Below are 20,628 nucleotides of genomic sequence, written 5' to 3'. Positions count from 1 at the left end.
TATGGCACTAATACTAATTTATGATGCTCTAGTACAAATGGTGCTTTGATGAGCAACGCATGGTCATATGGCAATTGCTCTAGTTCAAATGGTGCTTTGATGAGCAGTGCATGGTCATATGGCACTTAGATAATTTAATGATGCTTTAGTACGAATGGTGCTTTGATGAGCAGTACATGGTCATATGGCACTTAGATAATTTAATGATGCTCTAGTACAAATGGTGCTTTGATGAGCAGTGCATGGTCATATGGCACTTGCTCTAGTACAAATGGTGCTTTGATGAGCAGTGCATGGTCATATGGCACTAATACTAATTTATGATGCTCTAGTACAAATGGTGCTTTGATGAGCAATGCATGGTCATATGGCACTTGCTCTAGTACAAATGGTGCTTTGATGAGCAGTGCATGGTCATATGGCACTAATAAGAATTTATGATGCTCTAGTACAAATGGTGCTTTGATGAGCAATGTATGGTCATATGGCAATTGCTCTAGTACAAATGGTGCTTTGATGAGCAGTGCATGGTCATATGGCACTTAAATAATTTAATGATGCTCTAGTACAAATGGTGCTTTGATGAGCAGTGCATGGTCATATGGCACTTAAATAATTTAATGATGCTCTAGTACAAATGGTGCTTTGATGAGCAGTGCATGGTCATATGGCACTTGCTCTAGTACAAATGGTGCTTTGATTAGCAGAACATGGTCATATGGCACTTAGATAATTTAATGATGCTCTAGTACAATTGTGCTTTGATGAGCAGTGCATGGTCATATGGCACTTGCTCTAGTACAAATGGTGCTTTGATGAGCAGTGCATGGTCATATGGCACTAATACTAATTTATGATGCTCTAGTACAAATGGTGCTTTGATGAGCAATGCATGGTCATATGGCACTTGCTCTAGTACAAATGGTGCTTTGATGAGCAGTGCATGGTCATATGGCACTAAAACTAATTTATGATGCTCTAGCACATATGGTGCTTTGATGAGCAATGCATGGTCATATGGCAATTGCTCTAGTACAAATGGTGTTTTGATGAGCAGTGCATGGTCATATGGCACTTAGATAATTTAATGATGCTCTAGCAAAAATGGTGCTTTGATTAGCAGTGCATGGTCATATGGCACTTGGTCTAGTACAAATGGTGCTTTGATGAGCAGTACATGGTCATATGGCACTTAGATAATTTAATGATGTTCTAGTACAAATGGTGCTTTGATGAGCAGTGCATGGTCATATGACACTAATACTAATTTATGATGCTCTAGTACAAATGGTGCTTTGATGAGCAATGTGTGGTCATATGGCACTTGCTCTAGTACAAATGGTGCTTTGATGTGCAGTGCATGGTCATATGGCACTAATACTAATTTATGATGCTCTAGTACAAATGATGCTTTGATGAGCAATGCATGGGCACTTTATTGATTTATAATGCTCTAGTACAAATGATGCTTTGATGAGCAGTGCATGTTGAATATAACATAACGATGAATTAATGATGCTCTAGTACAAATGGTGCTTTGACGAGCAGTGCATGGTCATATGGCACTTACTCTAGTACAAATGGTGCTTTGATGAGTGGTGCATGGTGTATATGGCACTTATACTATTTATAATGCTCTAGTACAAATGGTGCTTTGAGGAGCAATGAATAGTGCATATGGCACTTATATTAATTTATGATGTTCTAGTACAAATGGTGCTTTGATGGGCAATGCATGGTGCATATGACACTTATTAATTGATGGTGCTCTAGTACAAATGGTGCTCTGATGAGCAGTGCATGGTGAATATGACATAAAGTTGAATTAATGTGCTCCAGTACAAATGGTTGATTTGATGAGCAGTGCATGGTCATATGGCACTTAGATAATTTATTGATGCTTTAGTACAAATGGTGCTTTGATGAGCCATGCATGGTGAATATTGCACTTATATCAATTTATGATGCTCTAGTACAAATGGTGCTTTGATGAGCAGTGCATGGTACATATAGCACTTATATACTAATTTATGATGCTCTAGTGCAAATGGTGCTTTGATGTGCAGTGCATGGTGCATATGGCATTTAGATAATTTAATGATGCTCTAGTACAAATGGTGATTTGATGAAAGCGCATGGTGCATATGGCACTTAGATAATTTAATGATGCTCTAGTACAAATTATGCTTTGATGAGCAGTGCATGGTCATAAAGCATTTAGATAATTTAATGATGCTCTAGTACAAATGGTGCTTTGATGAGCAATGAACAGAGCATATGGCACTTATATAAATTTGTTGTGCTTATGTACATATTGTATTTTTGATTAGTGCACATTTTACATTCTCTTTCAGCTTTTCCCTCATCAGAGGACTTTGCAATTACATAAAACAAGTACTCGTAAAAGGCGGAGGCTGGGCAAGTTAATGGGAAACATAGGCAGTTCTGATCTGGGGTGGATGTACCTTACAATGACATAAAATGTTGCAGCACCAATCATCACACAAACTGTTGTTACAATTCTCAGAAGTACTGGTGTAATACAAGGAAAGGACGCAAATACATCAGATCTAACTTTAAGACCAGCACTGACAAACCGGTCGCAGAGTGTTAATTCCATGTTGCCACAAACGCAAAGTAACACTACATTTAATGCAACAGATATGACGACACCATAACTGGAACCCACATCAAATATGAATGTTAACCCATCATCTGAGAGCAGCAATCATTCGTGCTCAAATGTTATAAGAAGAGGCTGCTAACAGTGTTCGGCATCAATTGGAGGAACTCCGAAAAAAATGGCAAGATGCCTTTTACATTTATGGGGCAACTTATTCTCAACAATATTCTAATGAATCACCTAAACTTATGAAATATGCTCGTACCATTGTACATTCAAATTTTTTGCTAGATGTTTCCTTCAAATGTTTTATATTGTATTAATTAGTAAATGCATATTTTTGTATGTGGTGTATTATAGATACATGTTTGTAGAAAAGAACTATTTTTGATGTCATTGTATTTGACTATATCTTTTAGACATGGGGTCATGGGCTTCTGTCTGTGGATCTAAGTTAATGGTACAAGGCAGTTTGAAGAAATCATTCTATTTTTATGTATCTTTTTTCAATTTTATAAAAAGTTATTTGGATTAAAGTACAATGAATAAGTGAAGGTATAATTTTGTAGATGACTAGAAATGAAATGGATACATGGACATCTTTAATTCAATCATGGAGTCTCAGAATTGAATATTATAATGTTTTGTAGTTATATGATTGTTTTAGGGTTGGTTGCCATGACAGATGGTATATACATGTAGATATAAGTCTCATAAGACGCCTTAATTGAATCTATGTCTGACACTGTGATTTAAAATGAAATCGGGACATGGGCCTCTTTCTGTTCAATCCTGTGTACATTGCAGACTTATGTCTTTGCAATATTGTGTTGTGTAGTTAATATGATTTTTTTTTTGTTGGGTGTTGGTTGCCATGGGGACATGGGCCTCTGGCAATCCTTAAATATTTTTAAGAGTAACGATAATCTGAGAGGATATAGATATTATATATAAATATCATAAGTCATTATAAAGGTTGTAATGATGCAGTGGAATAACCCGATTTTCGAAGAGTTTATTACCAACAGTAATGAATCATCCCCGTCTGTCATTGCAGACAATACGGGTGTCATAAATTTTTGGAATCCCCTAAAGTTTAATGACTATAACATTACGCACTGTAATACACGATGTGGAAAATACTAATATCTTTCGCGAAAAAAAGCACACAAAACTGTTTGGTAACATATCAACATAGTTATATTGACATGAAACGAATAAAAACGATTTTTACTTGATTAATAACATAAAAATAAAAAATATATATTGATATAAATGGTAAATTTAGGTAAATTATGTATATTTGACGATGGTTGCCATGGGGACATGGGCCTCTGGCAGCCATGTTGAAATCGGTTAATACATGTACATGTTATAATCATAGAATCATGAATGAAACCTCTTAGATGTAGATAATTTAGATTCATAGTGAATTTCATTTGGTAGTTGGGCCTCATTGTTTCTGAAATGTTTTGTCACAGGCTTGGATGGGGGATATTGTTACAAGGAAGGTTTTGTGTAACAATATGATGGCGAATGTAACCCCATCTTTGATGGAATGGGTCAATAAGGTTTTGTCATTATAAACATATATGTTGTTTATAAATATGATTTATTGATTTAATTATACATGTTTATCATTTTGTTGATTCTTCGTCATTTTAATATTAAATGACAGTTTTCAATTCATACATATCGTTGTTTGTCATTCCTTCATCCCATCAAACAGAGCAAGCCTATGTTGACAAAAAGATAGTATGACTTAAGCATTATTTTTCTAATATTCCACAATATTTTTAAAAAGATGGCTGAAAACAGGAGTACCATGCCCTCATCGCACAGCCGTTTTCTAAAAAAAAAATAATAATAATTGCATTCCCATGTGATAGACAAATGACTGTTGTATCACTTCGAAGTGGGATGCTGATGAGATACAACATACAACAGAATAAATTTATGACTTTATACAAATATTTATCTGCCAAAACAAATTTCTATATTTTTCATATTGTTAAAAACTTTACCAAATCTTCCACAAAAAAGTGATCCCCTCTGAAAAAAAATTCCTATTATTCATTTGATTCTCGCCTCGACGAAGTCGCGTACGGCGAGACCTGGTCGTGCTCTTTCCGACATTGGCGGTGTCAACAATTTGTTTTGTGTAAGTGGAACCACTAATGATATACATTCATCATTTGTATTCGATGTGCAGTGAATAATTATCACTACAAAGTTAAAATTATTCGACACCTCAGGGGTTCGTGTTGCTAGGTCTTAGTTTTCTATGTTGCGTTTTGTGTACGGTTTTTTGTCTTTTCGTCGTTTTTCGTTTTTTGTCATGGTGTTGTCAGTTTGTTTTGGACCTATGAGTTTGAATGTTCCTTTAGTATATTTCGCCTCACTTTTAAAGTGCATATATTGCCATTTTAATTTTAACATTTACATTTTACTATTTTATTATCATATACATATAGACGAAACATATTATTTCTGTGTCAACTGTTTATTACGTACTCATATTTGGGTTTCGATCAAAATTGATCGTATACATAATAGTCAGTACAAAATTTATTATAACATAAATTTTGTATTATAATCTATTTACTTAACTGGGGTTTTAAAACGTTTTGTTTACATAGATTGCATAAGAAAATAACTCGTAAATAAAACGGCATTTAAAAAGAATTTCAAATTACTATGTAACACTCTAGTTCCAAATTGTGACCCCCTAAAACAACGAATGAAATATCTTTCCAAAGATTTCAAGAATAGTAAACTGTATCATAATAGTTATCACAAGAAAATTTCACAATATTTCTAAAGTAAGAATTCAGAATGTGATCTCATATAGAAATATCAGGCTGGATATGACATCGCAATATTTTTCATTTTTATTAGCGGATTTTAAATTGAATTACCAAGATATAGTTACAGAATATTAGATGTGTGCATTGTAACACTATATGGTACACATAAAGTGATTTCTAAATCATTTAAGTTCGAATCCTGCTGAGGAGACGATATAAAAAACAAGTGCACACATTTTTAAAAGAGAGGCGAAATATACTTATAAGTCGAAAATAAACTGACAACGCCATGGCTAAAAAGGGAAAAGACAAACAGAAAAACAGAAAAAAAAACAACAGATCACGAAACACAACAACAACATAGAAAACTAAATTAAGACTGAGCAACACGAGCCCAACCAAAAACTGGGGGTGATCTCAGGTGCTTCGGAAGGGTGAGCAGATCCTGCTCCACATGTAAAGATAATTTTATGTACATCATTCTATATATATTTTGTTTCGAGTAAAATATAAACATACCAGCCAACCAGGAAGAGAAAACCAAACCCACAAATAACAACACAACCATAAACTATTGACGACATTTATCAAACATCAAAATCATTCTTGTTCCATAATTATACCTAGTAATCTACACATCAGTATACAATGTAGAATGTCCTTACTTTGAACCAACTGATTTACTTTTGGACATAAATGTCCTCGTACAAATCATTTATTTCAAAATGAATTTTTAAAATATATTTGGTGAATATCATCTCCAACTATCAGGAAATCTACAAGTAAGCGTACATGTAACAAAGAATTGTTCTTCTTTGGCCTACATAGTAATTAGATTGTTGACAAATTCTTATAATATGTGAATATACATTTTACTTACTTAATATTCTTGAAAAACCAAAGAAATTCCTACTTGGAACTAAACACATTTATTTAAAAACCAGTTGTTGGCATGACACGGGTTATGTTCTTCTCATATATGTTATGATGGTATGATACTAAACCCCTAACGGGAAGGATTGTGCCTGATATTCATATGATGAAGACATAATCTTTCAATCAGTTTAATTGAAGTCTGGAGCTGGCATGTCAGTTAACTGCTAGTAGTCTGTTGTTATTTATGTATTATTGTCATTTTGTTTATTTTCTTTGGTTACATCTTCTGACATCAGACTCGGACTTCTCTTGAACTGAATTTTAATGTGCGTATTGTTATGCGTTTACTTTTCTACATTGGCTAGAGGTATAGGGAGAGGGTTGAGATCTCATAAACATGTTTAACCCCGCCGCATTTTTGCGCCTGTCCCAAGTCAGGAGCCTCTAGCCTTTGTTAGTCTTGTATTATTTTTAATTTTAGTTTCTTGTGTACAATTTGGAGTTTAGTATGGCGTTCATTATCACTGAACCTCCGGTTGCGGGAATTTCTCGCTGCATTGAAGACTTGTTGGTGACCTTCTGCTGTTGTCTGTTCTATGGTCGGGTTGTTGTCTCTTTGACACATTCCCCATGTCCATTCTCAATTTTATTGGAAACTTATTTTAGAATAATTCCACACACACAAAAAAAACCCACTAATTAAAGGTGAATTAAGTTATGAAAGTTAATTCAAGTATCCAGATTGTATTTGCTGCTGATCTACACACATGCTTTAAGTATATTATTTCTTTTTATTCTAAATGACTGTCATTGACAAATTTAGGTAAATTAATCATTAAAAGTTTTTTTTTCACAGACGATTGTCATTTCTTGGATTGCATAATGAAAAAAAAACTCAAATATTGATTCATTTTAACAAGTGATCAGACGCATACATATACATGTAGTGGTCACTTTCAGTTTTAATACCGTATGGAAGTCAGGAATATAGTTTTCGACAATAACTAAAGATCAAAATGAGTCCATCTATCTTGAAATATCAGGAAAATCGGACAACCTATGTTAGAGTTATCGCCTTAGAAATAACCCTTTTAAAATAATTTCGCAAGTGTTTGCCATTTCCTCAAAAACTGCAGGCGCTAGATGCAAAAATTATTTATTAGTTGTCATAGGCTTTAAAACTAGCTTTCAGTAACTGCGAGCACTCTTATATCGGTGCTTTGTGTCTATTGTTTTTATGATAGTTGTTTGTTTGCCTCGTACCGATCTTTTGAGTTAAGCCAATTGCAACTGATTTTTACAATTTGTTCTTATGTTGGAATTTTATACCATCGTTCCAAGTTAGGTTGATGGTTGAGCGCTCACTAACATGTTTAACCCGGCCACAATCCGTATTTGCCTGTCCCATGTCAGAAGCCTGTAGTTCTTTGGTTGTTGTTGGTTCATGGCTGTCATATGCTTTGTAAATTGTTTTGTTATAACTTAGGCCGTTATTTGAATTGTTTCACATTTATTAATGTCGGGACCTTTTATGGCGGTCCATACGGTTTAGGTTTTTGTCATTGTTGAAGGCCGTGCGGTGGCCTATAATTGATTATATCAACTTCATTTGATTTCTGGTGGATAGTTGTCTCATTGGCAATCATGCCACACCTCCTTATATTTTATATTATTGATCAGAAGTGTAATCAAATGTCAATTTGTTTCAAAATTGAAAGAGACGGAAAATTCTTCACCTAATAAATAAAAGAATTGAAACACAGTTACTGGTTTAAATCTGTCTAATTATGATATATGACTATTTCTGTGCTTACCTAAAACCTTGTAGTTATTTTTTAAAGTCACAATTCCAAAAATAATGACTGCTAATATTATCAATTTTAAAAATAATGGTCCGTGGTTATAAAACCACCAAATTAATTCTCCATCCCAGCTATGCCAGCTTCCACCGTGATAATGCTTGAAATATTTCCCTTCATACAACGAAGGACTCACAATATGTATTTCATGCTTATTTTTATATAATCCATATTTTGCGGTAAAATATAATGGACCTGCAGATAGCAACACTGTTAGGTATGGAATAGGATATCTTGCTTGAGCTGATATCAAACCAGATATCACGGACTTCATAAATGGATGACCTTTCGCAGATATTAGCACTTCTAAAGAAAACCCGTATGGTTTAACTTCCATGATACTGACTCCTTGATGGCTTTCTATACTAGACAATATCTTTCTTATCGACTGATTATTACATCCTATATCCAAATCGGAATAAACTCCGCCATAATGGTATAACAAAAAATATCTTCCAGCGTCCGTCCGTGATATAGGAAAATGATAACTATGAAAAGCATTGTAGAACCATGGATACTTCTCATTTATGAAAGTGTCTAACATTTTATCAGTCCATAACATGTAAACGAATTCGTTGTATTTGCGTTTTAATGGATATATCACCGACTGATTTGTCCAAGAAGCCTGTGCGTCTTTCCACTTATCTGGAACATTATTTGATTTCCACGTTTGGTGTATGATTAGAGGTATACCGTTTACAGTTGCCTCTGAAATTGGATGTACACTCAATCGTTTTGGTGCCTCTGACATTTTTATCTTCCAGTTGAATCTTAGAATCGATGATATTATCAACAGAAGTAGAGTTAAAGCTATAAATATAAGTACTCCAATTAAGATCTTTATTCTTCTCAGTATTCTATTCACGGAAACTCTCCTCATGATATCTAAAAATAGAAATGTTTATATTATATAATCATAGCAATTCTAAACATAATCTGTTTGTTTCTTATATAAAAATAAGAAGATGTGGTATGATTGCCAATGAGACAAATCTCCACCAGAGACCAACTGACTTAAAAGTTAACAATTAAAGGTCATCGTACGACCTTCAACAATGAGCAAAACCCATATCACATAGTCAGCTATTAAAGGCCCTTATAAAACAATGAACGAAAAACAAATATGATATATAGAGCAAAAAACGACAACCACTGGATTACGTTTTTTTTTTATTGTAATTACACTTATTTTTAAAATCTGAACAAAATTCTAAAAGTATAAAGAAATATTTTACCAATGGTCTCCCTCAATTTGTTATTCTAAAATTGAGAATGGAAATGGGGAATGTGTCAAAGAGACAACAACCCGACCATAGAAAAGACAACAGCAGAAGGTCACCAACAGGTCTTCAATGCAGCGAGAAATTCCCGCACCAGGAGGCGTCCTTCAGCTGGCCCCTAAACAAATATATATACTAGTTCAGTGATAATGAACGCCATACTAAACTCCAAATTGTACACAAGAAACTAAAATTAAAAATGATACAAGACTGACAAAGGCTAGAGGCTCCTGACTTGGGACAGGCGCAAAAATGCGGCGGGGTTAAACATGTTTATGAGATCTCAACCCTCCCCCTATACCTCTAGCCAATGTAGAAAAGTAAACGCATAACAATACGCACATTAAAATTCAGTTCAAGAAAAGTCCGAGTCTGTATGTATTTAAAAATATTTGAAGTGTACATTTTTTAGCCTTAAAATACTAACATGTACAGTCCATACCAGATAAGTTTTATTCCTCTGTAGGTGAAAGGAGAGAAAATAAACATATATAGTAACAATACATTAATATGAGTACTCTTGTCCGATTATGATTATGTACATGACTTGTACTCGTACAACAGAAATGATTTAATGAAACTAATTACATTTAACTTTTAATTAATATTTAGTGGGGTTTGTGTTGCTGTAATTTTCTGTGAACTGTTGTTTTGTTTGTTTGTCAAATGTCAAAATATGTGACAAGTTTTAATCCGTCTAAATGACACTCAAAAAACAAAATATTATTAATAAAATGACTAACCAGGAGTTAAATAACCCAAAACGATAAGTTCATTACTTAAAAGCAGAAGCGATCAACAACTAGACTGTACAATTTGTGCGCCTTCTTTTTTTCTTTTTTCTTTCATTTTTCTTTTTTTTAATTGCATTTGCTTTTAAAAAGATTAAACATGAATGTTACACCGAATTAATATTCTAGTTTATAATAGCACTAGAATCGACACTGTGATGCAATTAGGACAATAGTATTAACAGAGATGGGGGACATTGTCAAGTCCTTGGATGGGGTCTTGATGCGCAATGAAATAAACTTGCAGTCTGAGTGATATATGCGCAAACTAGCATAAAGATTGAGTGTAAATAATACAACCTAAAGTTTTCTATATAAATCCGTATATTTAATACAATAAAATCAGTTTTTAAGCACAAGAGGGAAATATTAATTTTCGATTTGTAAAATTAGTAAATTTTTTACCTGGTTCAAGATTATCCTCCGCCATGTTGCCGTTAAGGATTTTATTCATTTGAATGACATATTTCAAATGAACAGTTGTACACGTTCTATAGGATATTGTTTTATTACTTTACAACAATAAAGCTGTAAAACTTCATTTGAATTATCGTCGTAAATTATGAAAAGGATTATTGTATAATTAGATTTATTGAGCATTTTGGAGTATATTGTGACACATTCTACTAAGTCTCTGGTGGATAGACGTCTCATTGACACTATTAATTATACCAGATCGCCTTGTTTTTAAGTTAACTTTTAGTTAAGACTAGAAAAAGTTTTAGGTTGGTTTTAGGACTGGTCATAATCCCAAGTCAGGTTAAAGAAAGTCTCCTAAGGTAAGATGTGTCTCTAATTTTGTCCTAAAATTGGGATATCTAAATCGGTGTCTTAAGACGGTCATGTGATAGTCCTAGTAAAACGTAGGATGTCATAAATCGAGAAAAAAAAGCTTCACAACGGAATAACATTTTCTATGATTGTTGACCTTAGCCAGCAGAGTTTGATTTTTTTTATTGTTTCCGAAATTGAGTGAAATCCTTTTCTAAGCATGTTGATTCAATGAATACGTGTAAACAGGTAATGTAAACGATTGGGAAAGGGTCACTGTGACATCTTTTATACACATTAGTTACAGCACGATTATAAACTGTAATCAATTCTCTGCATTCAGTTTTTAAATATTTTTGGTTCTTTTTGTTATTATCAACAGTATTATGATTATTCATCCTAATGTTATTTTTATAATGACCCCCCCCCCCCCCTTTTTTACACCTTTTTGATCACTTCTGTTTTCAGTGTTTCTTACAGTTTAAATTTTTCTAACTTGATAATCATGTCTCAGGTTTACAAAATCGGCCCTCTATTTGCATTAGGGAATAAGAGTTTTTGTTTTAGATCTAATTGATGTATTATTGTATGCTGATAACATTCAACAATGTTCTATCAGAAAGTGATTTCGATTTACAAAAGCCATTACATGTAAAAAAAAAAAAAAAAAAAAAAAAAAGAAGAAAGAAAGAAAGAAACCAGACAAAAAAGCAAATATGACTGTATGTCCTGTTTTTTATATTCCCGTTGATGTGTTTAATACAACCAATTTCAATGTATGCATGTGAATCTTATGAAGTACTTTTTTTTAATTTGCAAAAGTATCACCTACCACAACATATCTAAATTTATGATAATCATACTTATATACTATACATGTTTGTTAATTTAGAATTTGAATGTTTGTAAATATTTTCATTTGTATGTCATACATGACTTTGTAACAATCTGTGCCCGGGCCCCCTTGTGAAGATTCATTTATGGTTAATCCAGACTTTTCCGGTTCCACTACAAATTTTGTCTAGTTTGGGGGCCTGCCCCCCCCCTTTTCAAATCCTTGATCCGCATCTGGCGACCATTTAGTACACCTTCACCTGATAGGTTGTGCGTTTTATGTAACGCTAGGCCAGCCTTGGAGATGAGGTTCACTATCAACAATTTCATTCATCTCTCAGGACGGGCATATCAGTTGGTTTAGAAAGAAAGTTATCCTATCATATTAAGTGGGTTTGGAAAGAAGGTTATCCTATCATATTAAGTGGGTTTGGAAAGAAAGTTATCCTATCATATTAAGTGGGTTTGGAAAGAAAGTTATCATATCATATTAAGTGGGTTTGGAAAGATAGTTATTCTATCATATTACTGTATTTTACCCTGAGACTGGTCAATTACAAGGTATGCTATCAGTGTGTAATAAAGATGTTTTAAATAATGTAGGCTAAGCATTGTTTTTATAGAAAAGGTTAGTAAATTATATATATCTTATTGTTGATATTCAATGGTTACTTACATTTCAACTGCCTCTGAATGTCATTTGATTTGGTTGTGTTATGGTATATGCATCAGTAATACAAACCAATGATTAGGGTGCACGTGATTCGGTTAGTGACCACTCGATTCATTTACATTTGAATGCGATAAGCTCTTGGGTATACGGAAACACATTTGATGAATAAAGTAGGGTAATGAGGATATTACGATATCAATGCTGATAGATTGCACCATGCACGTGAGAATAAAGATATATATATTTAGTTGACAGTAATGAGTGTAGTTGACTGTAATACTAAAATGTAAAAAGGTTACTTCATGGTCAATCTGAATATTTTCCGTTTCTTTATTATAAATATTAATTGATGATTCATTCAACTGGACATTCAGCCTTCAGCTGTTGTCTGCTCTATGGTCGGGTTGTTGTCTCTTTGACACATTCCCCATTTCCATCCTCAATTTTAATTTTTATTTACTAAGTCGATCTTTTAATTATTTCATTTTTATTTAATTTTCAATTCTTCATTATGAATTAATTATTTTGAATTAAGCTTAATCTTTTTTCATTATTTTGTTTGAAATCTGTGATAAACGAAATACGTTTTATGATTTTGAAAGTGACTTATAGACCCAATGGGTCGGGTGTATTTTATTGTTTATGCAATATATTTGTATTTTGTTAAACTGTTATTACACGTCACTATAATAAAAATTTACTTACTTACTTGCTTTATACTTATAAAGAAATATATAGGGATTTCCTATGATTGAATATACATCATTAAGACAGCCCCAAACCCTAAAGAAACTTTTTTTAGTATAAAGCTCTTTTCTTTAACTTGTTTCAAAATGTATCATATATAATTGCATATATTTTGAAAGTATTGCTTGTGCTTATATTATCTACTTTTATAAAACTATTAAAGACATGACGTCATGCTTGTGACAGCTTTTTCTGCTCAAATAAAGAAATGTACTATTTAAAATAAGATACGGCATAGTCCTTGTGGTTGTTATTAGAACATCAATTAATTGTTTAAATCAAATTAGAAATGATGTCAAACTTTCTTTATCGTATATTTATTTTATGAGTTTACGGTTGTGTAGATGTAAGAGATAAATTTGTCCTGGTAAAATATGTCCGGGCGGACACATATTACTAGTATAAAAAGTCCATGGTTACAGGATTTACTAGTATTTTTAGTCCGATGTCAGTAAATTATGTCCCCAGACTAATTTTCCTAGGAATTCATGTCCATGTCATAATTATTCCTAGGTAAAAATGTCCATGTTTTTTTTTTATAGGAAAAATATAAATGAATCAAATCATTTACATTTAAACAATGGAAATTTAAATGTTATGCTTTAATATAGTTTAAGAGTTGTGTATTTATATTTTTAATAAAATGTATGTCCCCAGACTAATTTTCCTAGGAAATCATGTCCATGTCATTAATGTCCCTAGGTAAAATCGTCCATGCCCTTTATTTCAAAAGGTAAATATAAATGTTATTTTTTAATATTGTTTAAAGAGTTGTGTATCAATTTTTTTAATAAAATTTATGTCCCCAGACTAATTTTCCTAGGAAATCATGTCCGTGTCATTAATATTCCTAGGTAAAAACGTTCATGTCCTTTATTTTAAAAGGAAAATTTTAATGAAACAAATTATTTACATGTAAACAATTCAATTTTTATGTTTTATATTGATAAAGAGTTGTGCATTAATATTTTAACAAAATTCATGTCCCCAGACTAATTTTCCTAGGAAATTATGTCCACGTCATTAATATTCCTAGGTAAAAGCGTCCATGCCCTTTACTTTAAAAGGTCAATTTAAATGTTATGTTTTATTATTGTTTTCATGTCCCAAGACTTATTTTCCTAGGACATCATGTCCAGGTCATTAACATGCCCAGGTTATAACGTCCGGCCATGTCCTTTATTTTAATAGGAAAAAAATAACGAAACTTTCCAATCTTAACTAGGAAAATATGGTTTTGTTTTTATTTTCAATAATTGCTATAATATAATAAAAATTACTAGAAAAACAAGTCTTAGGACAATTTTTCCTAGGAAAATAAGTGCCAGACATAATTTCCTAGCTATGGACTTATTTTCCTAGTAAAATTTGTCCCGGGACTTATATTCCTAGTAAAATAATGGTCATGGACTTGATTAACTAGGAAAAAAAGTCTGGCGGACAAATTTTACTACCGGACCAAATTTACTGTTACATAGAGCCTGTTACAAATATATTTGTAGGCAAGGCAAATATCAATTATCTTCAATATGAGACTTCCTTTTTTAAAATATGATAACCGCCACGAAATAGCCAATACTGCTGAAAGTGGCGTTGAACACCAATCAAACAGCCAATTTAGAATCTGATCAATCTAACATTATTTCAGTATATAAGAAGATCATTCTGTAACAATTTCAACGCATATTTTTGTCCATTGTTTTTTTTGGAATAAATCCATTCTCCGATTTCGGAGATAAATATTTCACCCCATGTGTTTGCTGCATAAAACCCACTTAAACATTACTTTGAAATCATCTAAATTGGAAGGGTCTTATACAATGGAGAGAGCTACTTTGCATATGCTTTCTATTGAAGACGGTATTTTCCCCTCTAGGTCTCTTTTGGTTATTTGGGAAAAATTGAATTCTGAAATCGAAATAAGATGGATTTCCGTATATGCGCGATACAGATCGATACATTTAGGTTTTCAGGTTTTGACATTAAATGGCCGAAATGTTCACTAAGCCTTACCTCCAAAAACATCATAATAACTCCTAGTTGGCAGCATCGTACTGATGTCCATTTAAAAATTAAAAATTTCGATGAAGCTTACATGTTTACATTCTCTGAGCATGCATAATGTTTGCTGTCCTACATAATACTACAAATGGATTATTATTCACGTTTAACACGAAGGCTAATATTATGTTTAAATATTTGTATAAGTTTAATAACTTTTCGAATTTGCCATTTAAAAAAAATACCTTATCCTATTTAATTGTACTTGATATTATGCAGAACGTTATTCTGATCTGATCTGCCAAACCTAGTTTGTAAATTTACAGAACAAGAGTTCCATTTAAACCTTCCTCATACCAGTATATTATGCACAACTAAAAAGGGGGAGGGGTTTCAATGGAAGTCTCCGCTTAGATTTTAAACATATGTACACAACAAAATCTTTAAAAAGTTGAAATTATGCTGTGCCAATACAGTCTGCACTTTCAAATGACAATGATAATACAATCAAAATCGTTCTAGCAATATTTACAGGAAATAAACTTACCTGACGAAGTTTCTGTATTGTCCTGAAATTTACAAAATTAATAAACAATGTCAACAAACGTGTTTCGCCATGAATAACTACATGTATCAATTATTTTATTGGCATGAGTGAACACATTACTACATTTCAAACAATAGGTATTTAAAAATATTCGGGTCGATTTAAATCTTAAAATTGAACATTGATAATTTTACTTTACTAATACAAAACATGGAGGATTAAAATAACACAATACATGTAAATTTATTTTTTTGGTGTGTATTATTACACGTAGATTGTATTTCTGGTCCAAATGTAACAGTTTTTGCTGCTCGCGGTGATATCCTAATTAGTTAATTGGTACAGTGATAACAATGCGGTAATTCAAATAATAAACATTACGAAACCCAGAATATACATTTTCACCTACATGTAGACTCGGGTTAAAGTCACACACTAACAATACATTAGTATGTCACTCACATGCATTTCATCCTGAACAGAACTGTGTTTTATGGATTTTAGTGCGGAAAATAGTGGATAAAGGGTAAAAAAAGGAGATAAACATTTTGAGAATTCAATCCCCACTAGTTTTCAAACAAGTGTCATTAAACTTAACAAAATGTTTGCAAACAAATTAAGGGCTATATTTATTTATCGGAAAGATCTTGAAACAGTTCTAAATAGCATATCATCTTAGAGGGAAACCATTCGGCATCAAGGAGCAATTCCCAGGCGAAGTCGAAGCAAGACGAAAGAAATTATATCCCGTTATGAAGAAGGCGAGGCAAGACGGCAAACCTAGCTAGAGATAAATTATACATCGATGGAAAAGAGTTCATTGCCGAACCGGAAAATTATTTATTAAGCAATGATAGTATTAACAAACTCAATCAGCAAAGCCCACCCATACCACCAAGACCAGGAAAAAGAGCAAGAAGAGACTCATATGAACAGGGCTCCGTTATAAACGATGCCGACCAACAATCATCCTCCCAAACTGGGTACACTTCAAGCAACACAGGGCGAAGGAAGTAGGACAGGCCAACAAGAGGAGTGAACTGTAGGGTTTTAAAAATTCAGGATATTAAATTGTGTTGTCTAAATGTCTGTGGAATCAAGTTTCATGACCATAATAATATTGTTAAGACCGGAATATCATTGTACAGGTATACACAGTGTAAATGTAGACCCAACACTTTCGGACATAGAGTTTTAGAACTTTGTAAGAAAAATTATTTATACATTGTAAATTCTAGAGTAGATTGTGACAAATATATAGGAAATGTTACTTGCAATGATACAAGTGTAGTGGATTACTTGCTTTTATCCTCTAATATGTTTTCTTATATAAATATGTTCAAAGTCGAGGACTTTAATCCCCTGTTTTCAGATGTTCACTGTCAGATTAGTTTCTCACTATTAGTTGATGTAGTTGTTAATGATACAAATGACATTGTTACACAAAACCAAAATATAAAATGGAATAGTAATAAGAGAACAGAATTTATAGAACAAGAGTAAATGAAGAAACTAATATTAGAAATATAGAAACTTCGTTAGATGAGTTACTCTTAAAACAAAATATATTACAGTCTGATATTGATACAGTTGTGAATAATTTGTGTGATGTGTTTATAAAATCATCTGCTAACGTATTTGGTAAGACATGTAAAAATTCTAAATATAAGAAATTTAATAACAAACCTTCAGTTGGTATAATACAAAATGTGCATCGAAAAGAAAGATTTTTCACAGAGCTAAAAGGAAATATGGGTATTTAAAAAGTCAGCTAAATAAAACTTCATTAAAGAAGGCAAGTAGAGAGTACAGAAGAGATACGAACAAGCATTTCCAAGATTATCAGATAAAAACTGCTAAATTACTCTGAGACAAAAATCTAAGACTGATCCTAAAGGCTTATGGAAAATATTAAACAATATTGACAAACCCAAATCTAGTTATAACGACAAGGTTACTTTGGATACTTTTTATGAATATTTTAAAACTTTGAATGAGAATGCTGATGGGGATGAAGAACATGATATTAATTTTGATAAAATTCCTCCAGAGAATATTGATAATATTCTAAATTCTTCAATTACAGAAGACAAAATTCTGGCTGTTGTGAAAAAACTTAAAAACAATAAAGCCTCTGGATATGATAATATTGTAAACGAACATATAAAAAAATACAATTCACTTTATGATGCCTATATACTGCAAACTATTTAATATAATATTAGATTCCGGAAAAATACCAAGCTCTTGGTCAGAATTATCCTACCAATCTTTAAAAATAAAGGTGATATTTATGATCCAAGTTCATATAGACCTATCACATTAGTGTCTAAGACTTGTTTGGGTAAGACTTTCACTGCTATCCTGAATGAAAGACTTAGCAAATTGTCAGATAAGATAGGATTAATAATAGAAGCTCAAACTGGTTTTAGAAAAGGATATAGCACAACTGATAATATTTTCACTTTGTATGCTTTAATTTCTATCTACCAGTCACTTGGCAAAAAATTATACTGTACCTTTGTTGATTTTTCAAGGGCATTCGATACAATATCTAGACCCTCATTATGGATTAAGTTACAAAATGCAGATATAACTGGAAAAATGTTCAAAGTACTGCATAGTTTATATGATAATGTTAAATCTTGTGTAATAAGCAGTCAAGAATGTTCTGCATTCTTTATGTGCGACATAGGAGTAAGACAAGGAGAGAATCTGTCTCCTTTCCTTTTTGCAATTTATTTAAATGACCTAGAAGATTTCTTTATCCAAAATAATAATTGCAGCTTAAAGAAAAGTGGAAAGTTTATGCTTTGATAATCTTGATATTTATGTCAAATTATTTGCATTGCTTTATGCTGATGATACCATAATTCTTGCAGAAACATCGGAGACGTCCGGAGTCTTTACAAAACGCTTTGGATATCTTTGAAGCCTATTGTACTAAATGGAAGTTGAAAGTGAACTTGAATAAAACGAAAGTTGTAACTTTTTGCAAGAGAAAATCCAAACATAACCCAATTTTTAAACTTTTTGGCAATAATCTAGATATAGAAGATTCTTACTCTTATTTAGGTGTAATTTTAAGTTACAATGGTTCTTTTGTTAAAGCCAAGAAAAAAATAGTCGAGCAAGCGCAACAAGCATTATTCAGTTTATACAGAAAAATACGCAATATATCATTACCTGTTGATTTACAGATTTATTTAGCTTATTCGATACCCTCATACTTCCCATCCTGACTTATGGGTGCGAGGTGTGGGTGTTTGAAAACATTCAGATGATAGAAAAAATTCACCTACAATTTTGCAAAAATATACTTAAGTTAAGAACCACTACTCCTAATTTCATGTCTTATGGAGAACTTGGCAGAACTCTAATTGAGGTAGCTATTAATTTAAAAATGGTCTGTTTTTGGAATAAACTTATTGTTAATCAAAACAAATTAAGCAGTGTGCTATATAGAGTAATGTATAAGCTTAGTCAATCAGGTAATACTAGTTTTAAGTGGATAAATCATTTAAAGTCTATTTTTGATAACACGGGACTCAGCTATGTATGGACTCAGCAATTTCCAGTTAATTCAGTCCAATTAAAAGTTACTGTAAAGCAAAGGCTCGTAGATCAGTTCATCCAAAAATGGTATAGCCAAATAGAAAATTTATCTAGAGGAAAATTTTATGGTCAATTTAAATTAGCATTTAATCTGGAAAACAACCTTCTAAAATTATTTCCAAGAGAACGACAATTATTAACAAAATTGAGGTGTTGTAATTTAAAAATACCCATAGAAACCGGAAGGTGGACAAACATTCCAAAAGAAGAAAGAATATGCCACTTATGTCATATAGGAATTGGCACTGAATTTCATTACCTTTTTGAGTGTCAGTTTCCAACAGTCGTAAAAATACGAAACAAACATATTCCTATCTACTTTACTAGATATCCATGTTATCAAAAAATGATAGGCTTATTGTCACTAAGTAATGTAAAAGTGTTAAAAAATCTAACACTTTTTATTAGTAAACTTAAGAACATTTTGTAAAATGATTGTTTGAAAATGTATTTTTTATGTTTTTTCCTTTGTTATACCCACCATTGTTTTGTATTCTTTGTATATATGTAAATATTGTATTCCTCTTGTTACACGTATGTATTGTGTCTGCATGATCAAATAATAGTTGTTCATAGTTTATTAACGTTACATAATTTTTTAAGTATTTTCCTTTTTTACAGGACATGATACCTCATTTATGGTAGCATTATTTTTAACGGTGGGTGCCTTTAATATGTCGTCTCCTGCATGAGAACCAAAGCCTTCCCCTTAAAGGCCACTTCTTATCTCGATCAGTTGAATTACAGAATTAACATTTAAAAATGTGCAAAAAATACAATACAAAAGGAATACAAATCTACAAAAACACAAAAACATGTAGTACAGCATCAAAACGTCATGAAAAGTGTAGAAAAAAAACGACGTCGTGCAATGCCTTCATTTATCTCGTGCAGAAGTTCAATACAGAAAAAAAAAACAACATTATATCTATAAATAAACGAATTGATTTTTTCCCCCGAAAATACAAGCGCAATGATTGAACAACAACAGAATCATGGTCTTCATTTACATATGTAGAACTTTTTAGCCACACAGATTGTTTATGCTTTATGATTCGTACTTCCAGAAATAGATGATTGTGAAAGAACGCTTGTTTTTAATTTTCCTGCTAGTTGAATCATTCTTACACTATGCAATTTCTGTATTTGTGATAACATTTAAACTAGTCAAAAGTTTGTAAAAAACAAGATTATTATGAAAATA

General features: G+C 32.3%; 1 protein-coding gene across 3 annotated transcripts; it reads right to left on the bottom strand.

Moving 5' to 3' along the window:
• Nucleotides 1-5,999: 5,999 nt before the first annotated feature.
• Nucleotides 6,000-15,890, bottom strand: LOC127707783 (uncharacterized). Of its 3 annotated transcripts, XM_052212549.1 has the most exons (3): nucleotides 15,810-15,884; nucleotides 9,401-9,563; nucleotides 6,000-9,050 (listed from the first exon to the last, which is right to left on the bottom strand). In XM_052212549.1, exon 3 carries the CDS (start codon nucleotides 9,043-9,045, stop codon nucleotides 8,092-8,094), a length of 954 nt encoding a protein of 317 aa, XP_052068509.1. In that variant the 5' UTR covers nucleotides 9,046-9,050; nucleotides 9,401-9,563; nucleotides 15,810-15,884; the 3' UTR covers nucleotides 6,000-8,091. The 3 variants fall into 3 exon arrangements, with proteins under 3 accessions (XP_052068509.1, XP_052068507.1, XP_052068508.1); XM_052212547.1 differs by lacking the exon at nucleotides 9,401-9,563 and having other exon boundaries at nucleotides 15,810-15,890; XM_052212548.1 differs by lacking the exons at nucleotides 9,401-9,563; nucleotides 15,810-15,884 and adding an exon at nucleotides 12,518-12,680.
• Nucleotides 15,891-20,628: the final 4,738 nt, after the last annotated feature.

The sequence above is a fragment of the Mytilus californianus genome, unplaced genomic scaffold (genome assembly GCF_021869535.1).
Source record: "Mytilus californianus isolate M0D057914Y unplaced genomic scaffold, xbMytCali1.0.p SCAF_7, whole genome shotgun sequence".
NCBI classification, from domain to species: Eukaryota; Metazoa; Mollusca; class Bivalvia; order Mytilida; family Mytilidae; genus Mytilus; species Mytilus californianus.
Note: the sequence above shows the minus strand (reverse complement) of the source record. Positions and strands in the feature narration are given on the sequence as shown.

What these genes read in the sequence shown, in the direction of transcription:
- LOC127707783 (XM_052212547.1), bottom strand. Translation starts at nt 9,045, where the DNA reads ATGAGGAGAGTTTCCGTGAATAGAATACTGAGAAGAATAAAGATCTTA.